At 44.3% G+C, this 16,698-nt stretch overlaps 1 protein-coding gene across 1 annotated transcript; it reads right to left on the reverse strand.

Moving 5' to 3' along the window:
- Positions 1-6,202: 6,202 nt before the first annotated feature.
- On the reverse strand, positions 6,203-16,498 carry LOC120030291 (E3 ubiquitin/ISG15 ligase TRIM25-like; the record flags this gene model as incomplete). The annotated part of the gene is made up of 9 exons (XM_038975627.1): positions 6,203-7,342; positions 7,385-7,552; positions 9,202-9,347; positions 9,538-9,560; positions 9,832-10,065; positions 11,394-11,489; positions 12,399-12,617; positions 15,901-16,098; positions 16,433-16,498. Coding segments are annotated over 9 exons (1,185 nt in total), but the record flags the coding sequence as incomplete, so codon positions are not given.
- Between the last annotated feature and the right edge of the window lie 200 nt (positions 16,499-16,698).

A 16,698-nucleotide genomic window follows, 5' to 3' on the forward strand; every position in this document is an offset into this window, starting at 1 on the left:
CCGTAAAGATATACTGTTACACCTTGCACTCATTTTAGCTTAGTTTCCTCATTCTTATTGGCACAGACATTAGGGCATAGATTCTATTGGTGGCGTAACCATATCAATGACAGAAATAAACAGACATGCACACTCCTAATGCAGGTGCATGTCTCATGGTGCTTAAGCAATACAAACCCATGCTCTTCATGCACGTACATGTCTTATGGTGCTTGTAAATGATTAACTAATGTGTATGTACAATGGCCTTCACAAGACCAGGCATGACCCAGAATCGTTAGGCCAGTGTTGATCCAGCTTTGCACATTCACATGGATTCTGCTTACGCATGTCTAATGGTTAACCCTTATATTGATTCTGCGTACCAGCTTTGCACATTCACATGGATTCTGCTTACGCATGTCTAATGGTTAACCCTTATATTGATTCTGTGTACCAGCTTTGGACATTCACATGGATTCTGCTTACGCATGTCTAATGGTTAACCCTTATATTGATTCTGCGTACCAGCTTTGCACATTCACATGGATTCTGCTTACCCTAAGATGCATAACATGTACTGGAATATCCCCAATAGGTGCGGCATGTAGTAAGACAGGGACAAGTCTTTAGATGCCACACGGATGACAGTGGGAATTTATACCAGCTTTTGAAACTTAGGGCAGAAGCGGATGATCCCATTTTACTGAAGTGGTTAACAGAGCATACCACAATGTATACAGGCCCCAAAGCACAGAATGAAATTCTGAACATCATGGCCAATACAGTCATTCGAGGCATTGCAGCTGAGGTTAGGTCTCTTCCGATTGTACAATTTTCAGTAATTGTTGATGGTACTGAAGATGTTTCTGGTGCTGAACAGGAGAGTGTCTGACTGCATTATGTTGACCATGACCTTGTCCCTCACGAGGAGTTTATTGGGCTATACAGGGTGTCTGAGACAACAGGCGAGGGCATTGCGAAGGTGGCAAATGATGTGTTGGTGAAGCTCAATTTGCCCATGTCTCTCTTACGTGGGCAGAGTCACGATAGTGCCTCAAACATGGCAGGAAAATACACAGGTGCACAGGCAATTGTGAGGAGGCAGCAGCCATTAGCTCTCTATGTACATTGTGGAGCACACTGTAAATCTGATTACACAGGCTGTCTGCTCAGCCTCCCCACTGATCCGGGATTCCCTTTCTTGGGTCCATCAGTTATTTGTCCTCTATGGCCAGTCAGGAAAGTTTAAGAGCATGTTGGAATCAATTGCCACGTCCAAAGATACACATCTGACCACCATGAAACCCCTATGTCCAACAAGGTGGACTGTGCGGAATACTGCTATTAGAGCTGTGCTAGGGCAGTATGAGCGGGTACTAAGCAGCCTAGAGGAGATGGCAAAAACTGCATCCAAGACAGCTTCAACTGCCAGTGGCTTATTTGAGCACTTCAGCAAAGGCAACAGTGTGTTGGGCCTCACACTTGCCTCTGCTGTTCTTGGAGAGCTTGAATGTCTAAACATTTCACTACAGAAGAAATCTCAGACTGTCTCTGGTGTGCAGGCTGCAGTCGAGTGTGTGCGGTCATCTCATAGGTGCAAGAGAAATGACGAAAGCTACCTTGCACTGTATGAGAAAGCAACACCATTGATTGAATCCATTGAGACACACTCAAGATGATTTGCTGGCAAAGCGTGGATCACTATAGGGCAGAATTTTTTACAGGGTTGGATGGTGTGGAGGTTCAGTTTGGCGACCGTTTTGACCATGACAGTCTAAACATCCTGCACACGTTAGAAAGAGAGCTTCTCACGGGGGAGTCTAGATCAGTACCCTGAGCTGAACATAGATTCTCTTTCAGTGCAGTTGCCTCTATTTCACAACAAATACCCCTGTAGCAGCAGTGGAGAGGCAGCAGAGGTCCTCAGGAGGCTTCCAGTGGAGGTGCGGGGGTTGTTTGACCAAGTTGAGGTGCTGATCAGAATTTTGTTTGTGGTGCCAGTGTCTTCATGTGAGGCTGAGAGGAGTTTCAGTGCACTCCGCAGGTTAAAGACTTGGCTACGGGCTAGCATGAGCCAAAAGAGACAGAACAGCGTACTTGTCTGTAATGTACATAAAGACAGGCTGGACAGTCTGGAGGGAATATATCTGCCAGCAATTTGTTGGATCCATTGAAACCCGCAAACATGTTTGGTTCTTATGTTCAGTACTATGTATATATAAAGTTACTGGAAACCTTGTGGTGCTGAATATGTTCTTTACACTTTTCTTTTTCACTGACCCCTTGCAATTACACCAGGGACCCCTAGGGGTCCACTGACCCCTGTTTGAGAACCCCTGGTGTATAGTATGATATTTGTTATTTTGTTTAGTAGTTTTCAGTTTTTATTACATGACAGTAGACTTACTAATTATTTATTTTATTTTATTTAAAATTGCATACTTTGTGTGACATACTTGTCCATAGCTGTTGTTTGAAGAGTTGAGACACTGATTGAACAATAAATAAGTATTTTTGAAGGATATTTTGGTTGATTTATTTGGGTTATTCATTGAAGTAGTTATTTCACTTTTAGAACTACTTATTTTGAGCTTTTTGTTCTTGTAAAGCTATTGTAGTAGACATATTTAATGACTATATAAATATCAGAAAAAGTAAAATAAAAAGGCCAATTTTTTGATGGTTCTCAATGAGATTATTTTAGATGAGATCACAACATGTTCATTGTATTTACAAAAACTGCACCCATACAGTGTATAGTACCATTGCCACCTACTGGCCTTTCTTCGTATTGCTGGTTGTAAATACAAATACCTGCATACATGCTGGACTGATAAGGAACACTGCTCTAACTATTATCCAGTAGTAGTATTATAATAATTTAAACATTTGAACAAGTTGGGACAACCCTTCAGTTAACTGCGGTACCTATCAATTATCCAGTTGTAGGAATTATGGTTCCTCAATATACATTTAACATATTACAACGTAGGCTATGTGTTACAGAACTACTTTTGGTGTGTCCCTCAGGAATTGCTCTTGAGAAAATGTAATGTAATTGTCCCCTCCAAAGATGATATCAGATTTTCACCCCTGATCTAAACGTGAATCAAATGCGGTACGGTTCTGGAAACAGAAATCCCTCCACTTTCATATCACATCAAAATCATTTCACAAACGCAACAATTACTGTAGGCTACGCTGTTTTAACCGGTTTTAACAGTTGCAGCTAACAGTAGGCTATTTTACAATAACAACACATTTGTGGCGTCTTTCTTCTGTTTATACACGTGTTCAGAGATGCAGAGGAAGAGACAGGCCCAACTCTGCGCAAAATCTGTCTCCCTCCAACCGGTGACTTTTTTGTTGTTGTTGCGCCCAACAAGCAAGGAGTTTTGTATGGAGGTCAATGAGTGCTTAATTTGGTCAACAAAACAATGCATGGCTTATTTGCTACAGTTTTATTGGATCGAATAGAAGTTTCTTAATGCTTAAATTGTTATGAGTGTTCTGATATAAGTAGGACATGTGACATCCGGGCAACTTTGAGAAAAATACTTTATAGGCCGATCAGAGTTGTCTTGAAATGGCTATGCATTTTCATACGTTTCATATGGCATGTAGTAATTTGTGGATGTCCATCATCCATTTCATGTGATATGTTACAAATTATGCTGAACAAAAATATAAACACAACATGCAACAATTTTTAAGGTTTACTGAGTTACAGTTCATATAAGGAAATCAATTCATTAGGCCCTAATCTATGGATTTCACATGACTGGGAGTAGAGAAATGCATATGTTCATCACAGATACCTTAATAGTAGTGGTGTGGATCAGAAAACCAGTCAGTATCTGGTGTGACCACCATTTTCCTCATGCAGCATGACATCTTTTTTACATAAAGCTGATCAGGCTGTTGATTGTGGCCTGTGGAATATTGTCCCACTCCTCTTCAATGGCTGTGCAACGTTTCTGGATATTGACGGGAACTGGAACACGCTGTCGTACACGTCGATCCAGATCATCCCTAACATGCTCAATGGGTGACATGTCTGGTGAGTATGTAGGCCATGGAAGAACTGGGACATTTTCATTCATTGTACAGATCCTTGCGACATGGGGCTGTGTATTAATTATCATGCTAAAACATGAGGTGATAGCGACAGATGAATGGCACGACAATGGGCCTCAGCATCTCATCATGGTATCTCTGCATTCAAATTGCCATCGACAAAATTCAATTGTGATCGTTGTCTATAGCTTATGTCTGCCCATACCATAACCCCACCCCCATCATTGGGAACTCTGTTCACAATGTTGACATCAGCAAACCGCTCGCCCTCACGATGCCATACACATGGTCTGCAGTTGTGAGGCTGGTTGGACGTACTGCCAAATTCTCTAAAATCACATTGGAGGCAGCTTATGGTAGAGAAATGAACACAATTTTCTGGCAACAGCTCTTGTGGACATTCCTGCTGTCAGCATGCCATTTGCATGCTCCCTCAAAACTTGCACATTTTAGTATGGACTTTTATTGTCCCCAGCACAAGGTGCACCTGTGTAATGATCATCCTGTTTAATCAGATTCTTGATATGCCACACCTGTCAGGTGGATGGATTATCTTGGCAAAGGAGAAATGCTCACTAATAGGGATGTAAACAAATATGTGCACACCATTTTAGAAAAATAAGCTGTATGGAACCTTTCTGGGATCTTTTATTTCAGCTCAAGAAACATGGGACCAACTCTTTACATGTGTTTATATTTTTGTTCAGTGTACAATAAGTATGATATATTCCTAATTGCACTTTGTTGTGGCTAATGTTATCTTGCGTTAGCTGGGTTAAGTTTAGGGTTCAATTTAGGAGTTAGGGTTAGCTAACATGCTAAGTAGTTGCAATGTTGCTAAAATTGTCTGTGATGTGATTCGAACATTCACGTTATACACCCACCCATACTCCCAGGCCAACCTCCCTCCTTTTGTTTTTGGCTTAATGGTCGAATGCAGCAAATTGAGAAAAAAAAGGGTCAGAACCTTAAGATGTTTTAAGTAACCTTCTGTCTTATGTAACCCATACCAAACATATCATACAAATAGACTACCACAGTATGAGTCATAATACCCAGCGGTCAAACAGGGAGATGGTTCCAATCATATTTCCACCATTCATTTTTCCCATAGGGGTTTTTAGAAACACTTAAACAAGGGCTGTGTTTCATGTAGGCTTAGCCTGGTGTGATGTTTTGATAACCATGTAAATCTCTCTAGGACAAGGTGATGTTTATTTTCTGTTTATTTTCTAACAATACCTGTTAGGTGTCAGCTAGAGATGACGTGCAGGAGCTTGCAGGGATTTGTTGTTTTACATGATGTCTACGCTGATGTGAATTGGCATTTTCGAATCTGAGAGTAAATAGAGCCGACTATATTGATAAAATTAATCTTGTCCGCGAAAGATTGACATTATTATCAAAACGTTACACCAAGGTAAGCCTACAAGAAATACAGCCCATATTGTGTTTCTAAAATCCCTTATGGGAAAAAAGAACGGTGGAAAAACTGTTTCCCTGTTTAACCGCTAGGTTTAATGGGTATTCTTTTTTAATTTAACCTTTGTGTCACAGATTTGCATTTACTATGTTACATCTTTGAGGCCAGGCTGACATATTAGACATTTCTTGGAATTATAGTTTCAAGAATTCATAAAAGTGAAAGGAGGAAAATAATTAATAATGTAAAAAAATGTGGGGGTCTGAAAGAAGCCAATGAAATGTTATATGAATGCAACGTGCTATTATAATAACATTCATGCTGAGTTTATTGGCTGGATAGAATTACAATTTTACCACATTCAAAATCACCAGTATGAAAATCCCCCCCAAAATATTATAGATTTTTCAGATCACATTTTTTAAAATCCCTTGCAGGACAAAAAAGTAATTTTTCACTATGTTCTTTGCAGAACTGTGCAAATTGATAACGATACAAAACATGTCTAAAGTAACAAGTTATCTATTGCTACAACCACTAGAAGTAGGCCTTCAAATATTTCTCAGAACTACAAGTCATGAGACATGGGTTGTGTTCATTAGTGCACACCGTTTCAAAACGGAAAAGGACAACAAGGGCTACTTATTGGACCAGTGCTGGTAGATCTCTCTCTGTTTCAGTCTGTTCCCCCCCCCCCCCCCCCCCATTTGGTGCCTAATGAATACAACCCAGGTATGCAACTGATGAAACATAATACCATAAGAACAATGAATTATTAAACGATAGACTGATAAACATATAGCTCACCAACTTTTACATAAATTTCAAACAGCTTTTGAAAAACACACCCACGCTTCACACACTCATCCACAAGTCTTCTATCATCTAACTTTCATTGGTATAAAATTCACATCAAACAGAATTAAGTCAGGATATGCACTCACATTTGTCTGGTTACACATGAACACCTAAATGCTAGCCTGGACCCAGATCCATTTCTGCTGTCTTGTCAACTATGATGGTCATTCATATTGGAGCTGGCAAGACAGCACAAACAGATCTGGGACCATGCTAACTAAATGCACTAATGGTGTATAATTAGTCAGGTAGCCCATTGTAGTTAATGAAGACATACATTTCTGCAAGTGATCAGTGCAATACCTTTCAATATTATTTATCAAAGTGCCATCAAATAATAAACACCTTATAATACATGTCTTCCTGAGAATCAAAATAAATACTTAAGATGTGGCTTTCCCTGGATGTATAATACAGCCCGCACCTGGGTTCAAATACTAGGTGAAATTATTACAAATACTTCTAGCAGTGCTTGATCAAGCTTGCCTGGCTTAATGGAAGCAATAGAATAGATCCAAAACTATATTACATTACAAAGCAAACGCAGAAAAGTATTTGAAAAAATAATAAATAATAATAAATCAAATACTATTTGAACCCAGGTCTACAAATGAGAGGTTGGGCACAAAGTGCTTTACTCAACAACAAAAAACGTATGAGGTTAGAATGAGAAGCCCAGTTTCAAGTGTTTAGTTATTACAGTATAATCTTGAACAACAACAAAAAATTGTCTACGTTCCAAATGACACCCTATTGCCTATATAGGGCCCTGGTCGAAAGTAATAGGGTGCCATATGCACTCAAACAGCTCATCTTCTAAAGATTGATGTATAATATTTAAAAGGTTTCCCAAAATTGTTCTTTTGGTAATTTATGGAAAAATCCAAAGTAGCCTTTTCACACATTCTCCCACTGACATCAATGCATGACTTTGACTGAAAATCAGCCTTAAATGGAAGTAATTTCATCAGTCTGAATGAATCTCCTCTTCTTCCTCCTCTTCTTCTTCCTCCTCCTCTTCCTCGTCTTCCTGCCCTTCGGGACTGTAAAGTTCGTCTGCTGACTCACTCTGGTCGTGTACAGCCTCCTCTTCCTCACTCCTCATCTCCTCCTCAGCTTCTTCTTGCTCATCTCCATCACTGCTGTCGTCACCATCTTCATCCTCCTCCTCCTCCTCTCCTCCGCTGTCCTCCTCTTCCCGGACTACGGGACCTGGTAGAAGACAAAACTGTTAAAGGTAGAATCCACATTTGGTGAAACTGTGCCACTGTTCGCCTCAGCGCCTCTTGTTATTGGTTTTGTTGATGAAACAGAGGAGAGGAGCGTCCGACAGTGTTGTTGAAGACATGTTGCAGTACATATTCTGCTGTTCTATCATGCATGCAATCAAGTCTGAGGAGAAAAGTGTTTGTGGTTTCAAGTACATTCTTTAGGTTGGTTTATTTGTCAAACGCACAAAAAAAGACAACTAAAAGACAAACAGTTCAGATTTTTAAAAAACAACGTAAAAATAAATGTACATGTGAACCTGGAAACCCAAAGGGCTTTTGTAAAACCCAAGCAAAAATACAATTGAAGTCGGAAGTTTACATATACCTTAGCCAAATACATTTAAACTCAGTTTTTCACAATTCCTGACATTTAATCCAAGTAAAAATCCCCTGTCTTAGGTCAGTTAGGATCACCACTTTATTTTTAGAATGTAAAATGTCAGAATAATAGTAGAGTGATTTATTTCAGCTTTTATTTATTTCATCACATTCCCAGTGGGTCAGAAGTTTACATACACTCAATTAGTATTTGGTAGCATTGCCTTTCAAATGTTTAACTTGCGTTAAACGTTTCTTGTAGCCTTCCACAAGCTTCCCACAATAAGTTGGTTGAATTTTGGCCCATTCCTCCTGACAGAGCTGGTGTAACTGAGTCGGGTTTGTAGGCCTCCTTGCTCCCACACTTTTTCAGTTCTGCCCACACATTTTCTATAGGATTGAGGTCAGGGCTTTGTGATGGCCACTCCAATACCTTGACTTTGTTGTCCTTAAGCCATTTTGCCACAACTTTGGAAGTATGCTTGGGGTCATTGTCCATTTGGAAGACCCATTTGCGACCAAGCTTCAACTTCCTGACTGATGTCTTGATGTGGCTTCAATATATCCACATAATTTTCCTGCCTCACGATGCCATCTATTTTGTGAAGTGGACCAGTCCCTCCTGCAGCAAAGCACCCCCACAACATGATGCTGCCACCCCCGTGCTTCTCGTTTGGGATGGTGTTCTTCAGCTTGCAAGCCTCCACCTTTTTCCTCCAAAAATAATGATGGTCATTATGGCCAAACTGTTCTATTTTTGTTTCATCAGACCAGAGGACATTTCTCCAAAAAGTACGATCTTTGTCCCGATGTGCAGTTGCAAATTGTAGTCTGTCTTTTTTTATGGCTGTTTTGGAGCAGTGGCTTCTTCCTTGCGGAGCGGCCTTTCATGTTATGTCGATATAGGACTTGTTTTACTGTGGATATAGATACTTTTGTACCCGTTTCCTCCAGCATCTTCACATGGTCCTTTGCTGTTGTTCTGGGATTGATTTGCACTTTTCGCACCAAAGTACATTCATCTCTAGGAGACAGAACGCATCTCCTTCCTGAGTGTTTATACTAGAAATTTGTGGAGTGGTTGAAGAAACTAGTTTTAATGACTCCAACCTAAGTGCATGTAAACTTCCAACTTCAACTGTACATACATATGTGAACATGATACATTATCATTTCTGTGTGCCTGTGCCCACAAATTCAAAATGTATTCAAATTATTCAACACACCCTAGTTCCCTCTACCCTTTCTCACACACACCAGTCAGTTACTTACAGAGCTCGTTGATGAGGTGAGAGACGTGAGAGTGTACTTCAGTGAGGAAGTCTTCCTGTTTAGCCTCCATGGACTCGGCCAGGCCGTCTGAGTCCACGCAAGCGCATTCTGGGTGGAACAGAGGCTTCTTCAACTGCCTGCAGAAACTGGGACAAACACACACAAACACACTCGCATTAGCAATGGCACATCACCCATAGACAGGTGGAGAGAGAAAGACACGCATTACAAATGAAATGTCACCCATAGACATAGCTCACACACACACACGCACAAACACACTGCAAATGGCGCAACACCCATAGACAGTTGGACACACACACACAACCCACTTACTTTTTGCTTGATGACTTGTACGCCTAAACAGCAAATCAGAGAAGCAAAGAATAACATCATTCATTATTTTTATTTCTTTTTTTGGGGGGGGGGTAGATCAGCTTTACTATTGCAGGGATTGTGGCTTCCATCAATGTAATTTTCTGCATCTTTTCCAATCCCCATCAAAAAAATAATAACATTTAGTTAATGAAAATAAAACAATAAAGCTACTTAGGAACAGCAGGACGGTTCAAAAAGAATGTTAAAGGCACATCCATTTGTCCATGTATATCAATTAATCCGCACACTGACCTCCAGGAAGCGGAAGGGGTCGTTCTCCTGGGCGAGGGTCTGGATGCCACTGTGGACATCCTGCAGACGGGACTGGTCCTGGACCGCCTTGGCTATGTTCCGCTGGATGCTGGGGCCACACTCGACCCCGTGGGAGCAGGAACAGTCCCTGAGGGAGGTGAGGAAGCCCTCCAGGTGGACCTGTAACACCTCCCCCAAGGCTGTGACCCGCTGGTCTGAGTCCTCCAGGAACCTCTGCACAGAGAGAAGGAGAGGGTTAAGAGGTAGGTGTGTGTTTAACCAAAAACTAACTAATCGGTGATCAAAAGTTGACTCATCTTCAGACATGAAAATAGATTAAATATATATATTTTTTAATACAACAAATTTAAATATACAGCTCTGTAAACAATACAAATACATGACATCTTACATTATGGAAAGGAGTGCTGATCAAGGATCAGGTGCGAACACCTGTCCATAATCATGTTCATTACAATCTTAAATGCAAAACTGATCCTAGATAGGGCTGTTACAGTGAGCATATTACCGCCACACGGGTGGTCACAAGTCATGATGGCAGTCAAATTCCATGTGACAGTTTAGTCACTGTAATTAGGCTTCTCCAAACTCTGTTGTTGCTGATGGTCATTAGTAGCCTACCAAACTTGCCAACTGCCTGAACTGCCTGAAAATGAACCACGTGAAAAGCGTCTTCCATTTGCTATTTAAGAGCATAGATGACATGTATTTTTTTCCCACTGCCCCTGTTTCGAGACAGGTGCATGATAATGGTCCATTCTAAATCAAAACTAATTTCACACTTATATGATTTAGTATATGTAAATCATATACTAAATCATTAGTATACATTTTTGGGGGGGGCATTACGGCCACACAAAGAGGATGCGGCCGGGAAATTCGAGGCATTATCAAGTGCTTGTTAAATTGTGAATGAGAGACTGATTAAGTGTGTACAGCCTGAGCAATAAACAAAGCAGAGCTCATGCCTTTGATGCGACTTAGAATGTATTAAAAATCAAAACATATAGCCCAACGTTTGTAGAACAACTAAAGTTGCATAAATAACTCTAAATGAAGCATATAGGAGGAACGGTTTCTTTGTTAACCGCTCAACACAGAATAGCCCCATGTGCGCACTCCTATTTTATTCAGCTATGTTCAACTGTATTTTTCACACTATAAAATAATGCCACGGAATTCTAAACAAATCTTGTCTGCTAAATGAACTAGTGTAGCCCACAGCCATATGGCATAGCCAGATCACGGCCTAACATAAAGACAACTCAGATTATGCTCTTCTGTTCTTCTGAAATAGACTTCATTTTCTTCATATCATTTTTCTTTAGACTAAAATAAATAATGTATTTATTGTGATGGTGTAGGCTATATTAACTTTTTATGTAGATGTTCCAAAGTTCTGCATCATTGGCTTATAGGCTATGCGTGGAAGCCAAGAGATGGGAAATGTGTTTATGTTAATTAACGGTCAATTACCGTGAGACCGGCAGTTATTTGTGTGACAATCACCGGCTGCCCTCATCCTAGACCAGCAATATCACCTTGTTCAGTCGTTCTTGTTCTTTCTGCTCCTGGAGATTTTTCTCTGCTTTGTTCAGCTTCCTGTCCACCTTCTGTAGCTGGTTCTCCAGAGAGCCCTGAGAACAGAGAGGGAGAGTGGGAGTTTGGGAGAAAGGGAGCAAAACAGAGGGAGAGAAACAGAGGGAGAGAGTGGGTTTGAGGGAGGGAAGAGAGATTACATTCACTATGACAACAAGACTATAGTGAGGGTAAATGGTGAACTCAACTGGAAATGTCTCCCTTTTTCACATTGGTTCAGACAAGTCACTTCAGGAAGCAGCTTGAACAATTCATTCAAACAGTGAGATCACATCATGTTTTGTCTCAGTCCCGAATGGCACCCTATTCCCGTTATAGTGCATTACTTTTGACCAGAGCCCTATGGGATCTCTCTTCCCACTATTTAGGTTATAGGGTGACATTTGGGACTCACTCATTGTCTCTCATTCGCTCAACCATGTCAGACAACAGCAGTGACAATGACATTCACCTGTGTTCTAGACTCATCAATTGCCATTCTGTGGAGGCCTCGTCTAGAGTATAGAGGTGTGTTCTTTGTGTGTGTACCTTTTGTTTGATCGAAAGTGATGGAGTACATACTTCTTGTGTGCGAGTGTGTTCTAAGTGAGGGTCTTTCATTTTTAGAGTGCTTCATTTAGTCCTGTACATCCCCCTCCTGACCAGTAGACCAACAAACAGAGACCTCTTAACTCTACCACTCTTCCATAACGATATGTAACCTCAACCAGGGGTGCAATTTTGGTTTTAGAAGTGGGGGTATCCAGTCAGATAAACACTCCAACACGCTCAGAGGCGTCCGCATGGTCCTAAAGCACACATTTGCCTCAGACAAAAATGCAATTTCAGAATGTGTGGGGTGGGGGCATGTCACCCCTGTCCCCAGTGAAAGTTGTGCCCGTGACTTAAACACACAGTGATTAACCTATTCACTGTTTTATAGGTTTTATAACTTTAGAGCTGTTTACCTTCAGATCCTTCATAGTGTTCTTCAGGGTCTTGATGGTGTGTCCGGCGTGGCCCCCCTCGATGGTACAGGCGTTGCAGACAGACACCCGGTCGTCCATGCAGTAGTAGCGATACATCTCATCGTGTTCGGGACACTTCCTCTTCCTCAGGTCCCCCAGGGGTTCAGTCATGGGGTGCTCCCTAAACGCAGGCAGCTCCAGGTGAGGCTTCACGTGCTCCTGAAATGGACAAAATGAAGAAAAAGTTCATGTTTGTCTTGACTTACCTGCTGATTGAAAATATAAAATAAAACAAAGCTTTAAAAAATAAAAAAAGTCCAACACTTGAATGTGTTGAGAATACTGGTGCTGTGCAAAAAGAGTGCTTAGATAACGGAATAAGAATATTGGAATATTTCTGCTCCATAGTGCTTTACCATGGGTGCATTTGGAATTATGGATGCTAAAATTATGGATGCCTCTCAGATCTTTACCTGACACATGGACATGTAACGTCCTGACCAGAGTTATTATGTGTTTTGCTTGTTTAGTGTTGGTCAGGACGTGAGCTGGGTGGGAATTCTATGTTGTGTGTCTAGTTTGTCTGTTTCTGTGTCCGGCCTAATATGGTTCTCAATCAGAGGCAGCTGGTAATCGTTGTCCCTGATTGAGAATCATATATAGGAGGCTTGTTTTGTGTTGGGATTTTGTCGGTGTTTGTTTCCTGTCTCTGTGTTTTGTCTGCACCAGATAGGTCTGTCTCGGTTTTTTCACATTTGTTATTTTGTATGTTGTTTGTAGTGTTTCACTTGTTCTTTATTAAACATGTTGAACACTAGCCGCGCTGCACTTTGGTCCTCTCCTTCACCCCTGGAAGAAAACCGTTACAGAATCACCCACCAAACCCGGACTAAGCAGCGTGGCAACGGGCAACAGCAGCAGCGGTACCAGGAGGAATGGTCATGGGAGGAAATCATGAACGGAAAAGGACCCTGGGCTAAGGTTGGAAAGGATCACCTCCCATGGGAACAGCTGGAGGCAACCGGAGAGAGGAACTGGCGTTATGAAGGTACACGGCTAGCACGGAAACCCGAGAAGAAATCCCAAAAATGTCTTGGGGGGGGGGGGCTAAAGGGTAGTGTGGCAAAGGCAGGTAGGAAACCTGCGCCCAATTCCCATGCTTACCGTGGAGAGCGGGAGTACGGGCAGACACCGTGTTATGCGGAAGAGCGCACGGTGTCTCCTGTACGTGTGCATAGCCCGGTGCGGGTTATTCCACCTCCCCGCACGGGCCGGGCTAGAGTGAGCATTGAGCCAAGTGCCATGAAGCCGGCTCTACATATCTGGCCTCCAGTACGTCTCCTCGGGCCGGTGTACATGGCACCAGCCTTACGCATGGTGTCCCCGGTTCGCCTACACAGCCCAGTGCGGGTTATTCCACCTCCCCGCATTGGTCGGGCTACGGGGAGCATGCAACCAGGTAAGGTTGGGCAGGCTCGGTGCTCAAGGGAGCCAGTACGCCTGCACGGTCCGGTATAACCGGCGCCACCTTCCCGCCCCAGCCCAGTACCACCAGTGCCTACACCACGCACCAGGCTTCCAGTGCGTCTCCAGAGCCCTGTTCCTCCTCCACGCACTCTCCCTATGGTGCGTGTCTCCAGCTCAGTACCTCCAGTTCCGGCACCACGCACCAAGCCACCTGTGCGTCTCCAGAGCCCTGTACGCACTGTTCCCTCTCCCCGCACTCGCCCTGAGGTGCGTGCCCTCAGCCCGGTACCACCAGTGCCGGTATCACGCACCAGGCCTATAGTGCGCCTCGAGAGTCCAGTGTGCCCTGTTCCTGCTCCCCGCACTAGCCTTAAGGTGCGTGTCTCCAGTCCGGTACCACCAGTTCCGGCACCACGCACCAGGCCTACTGTGCGCCTCAGCAGGTCAGAGTCGGCCGTCTGCCCAACGCCGCCTGTACTGCTCGTCTGCCCAGCGCCGTCTGAGCTGCCTGCACTGCTCATCTGCCCAGCGCCGTCTGAGCCATCTGTCTGCCCAGCGCCGTCTGAGCCATCTGTCTGCCCAGCGCCGTCTGAGCCATCTGTCTGCCCAGCGCCGTCTGAGCCATCTGTCTGCCCAGCGCCGTCTGAGCCATCCGTCTGCCCAGCGCCATCTGAGCCATCCGTCTGCCCAGCGCCATCTGAGCCGCCCGTCTGTCCCGAGCCATTAGAGCCTTCCGTCAGTCAGGAGCCGCTAGAACCGTCCGTCAGTCAGGAGCCGCCAGAGCCGCCAGCCAGTCAGGAGCCGCCAGAGCCGCCAGCCAGTCAGGAGCCGCCAGAGCCGCCAGCCAGTCAGGAGCTGCCAGAGCCGCCAGCCAGTCAGGAGCTGCCAGAGCCGCCAGCCAGTCAGGAGCTGCCAGAGCCGCCAGCCAGTCAGGAGCTGCCAGAGCCGCCAGCCAGTCAGGAGCTGCCAGAGCCGCCAGCCAGTCAGGAGCTGCCAGAGCCGCCTGCCAGTCATGAGCTGCCTTCCAGTCATGAGCTGCCTTCCAGTCATGAGCTGCCTTCCAGGCATGAGCTGCCCTACAGTCATGAGCTGCCCTACAGTCATGAGCTGCCCTACAGTCATGAGCTGCCCTACAGTCATGAGCTGCCCTACAGTCAGGAGCTGCCACTCGGTCAGGAGCTGCCACTCGGTCAGGAGCTGCCACTCGGTCAGGAGCTGCCACTCAGTCCGGAGCGGCCACTCAGTCCGGAGCTGCCACTCATTCCGGAGCTGCCATTCAGTCCGGAGCTGCCATTCAGTCCGGAGCTGCCATTCAGTCCGGAGCTGCCATTAGTCCGGAGTTGCCCCTCTGTCCTGAGCTACCTCTCTGTCCTGAGCTACCTCTCTGTCCTGAGCTACCTCTCTGTCCTGAGCTACCTCTCTGTCCTGAGCTACCTCTCTGTCCTGAGCTACCTCTCTGTCCTGAGCTACCTCCTAAATCATGTGGGGGCCTTGGGGAGGATTCTTAGGCTAAGGTCGTGGGCGAGGGTCGCCACTCAAAGGACGCTAAGGAGGGGGACAAAGACAGTGGTGTCCTCGTCCTGCGCCGGAGCCGCCACCGCGGACAGATGCCCACCCAGACCCTCCTCTTGAGTTGTAGGGGTGCGTTCGGAGTCCGCACCTCAGGAGGGGGGTACTGTAACGTCCTGACCAGAGTTATTATGTGTTTTGCTTGTTTAGTGTTGGTCAGGAAGTGAGCTGGGTGGGAATTCTATGTTGTGTGTCTAGTTCGTCTGTTTCTGTGTCCAGCCTAATATGGTTCTCAATCAGAGGCAGCTGGTAATCGTTGTCCCTGATTGAGAATCATATATAGGAGGCTTGTTTTGTGTTGGGATTTTGTGGGTGTTTGTTTCCTGTCTCTGTGTTTGTCTGCACCAGATAGGTCTGTCTCGGTTTTTTCACATTTGTTATTTTGTATGTTGTTTGTAGTGTTTCACTTGTGCTTTATTAAACATGTTGAACACTAGCCGCGCTGCACTTTGGTCCTCTCCTTCACCCCAGGAAGAAAGCCGTTACAGGACACCTCGCATTTCAGACACGTCTTGACCGCTACCTCTACCACCACTCCAGCCCCAGGTTCCCCTTTCCCCGCCTCGCTAGTGTCCCCTGGAGAGCAGTAGTCACACGGCACGGACACGGGGGTCTCGGCTTTTGTCGGGCTGCCGTCTGGTTGTTGTGGTCTTGACGATACTGCCTGGACATCATAGAGAAAGGAAGAGAGGTAGCGTGTTTGTTGGGTGGGGCCTATAGGCTATTAATCAGTAGAGCAGGCTATTGTAGAGATGAATACTCCTTAAACTAAGGTCATCAGAGTGATAGGCCTTAAAATTCATATAAACTTTTCTTTGGTGCTTTTAGCTACCGCTCCACAGCTAATGTGACCAGGGACCGTGTGTATCAAGCATCTCAGAGTAGGAGTGCTGATCTAGGATCAGGGCCCTCCTGTCCATGTAAAAGGCTAAACTTATCCTAAATCAATACTCCTCCACTGAGACACTTCATGAATACAGCCCCCAGACAGCACATACCCGTCCCCTGCAGCGGAAGTCGTCTGCGATGTTGGCGAGCTTAAAGTTCTTCTGGGAGGCCGCAGAAATACACACATCGAAATGTAAATACAAAATGTAAGCAGAATGAAAAACAGGGTCATAAAAAACAAACAAATTCGTCAGTAATAAGGTCCTCAATCAGCTTTATGAATTTCCCAGAGGCACCAAAACATCAAATGTAAGAACATTGCGAAGATTGTTCCACAAATATGGTTCAAGAAAACGAATAGCTTATTTACCAAGCT

The sequence above is a fragment of the Salvelinus namaycush genome, chromosome 36 (assembly GCF_016432855.1).
Source record: "Salvelinus namaycush isolate Seneca chromosome 36, SaNama_1.0, whole genome shotgun sequence".
Taxonomy (NCBI): Eukaryota; Metazoa; Chordata; class Actinopteri; order Salmoniformes; family Salmonidae; genus Salvelinus; species Salvelinus namaycush.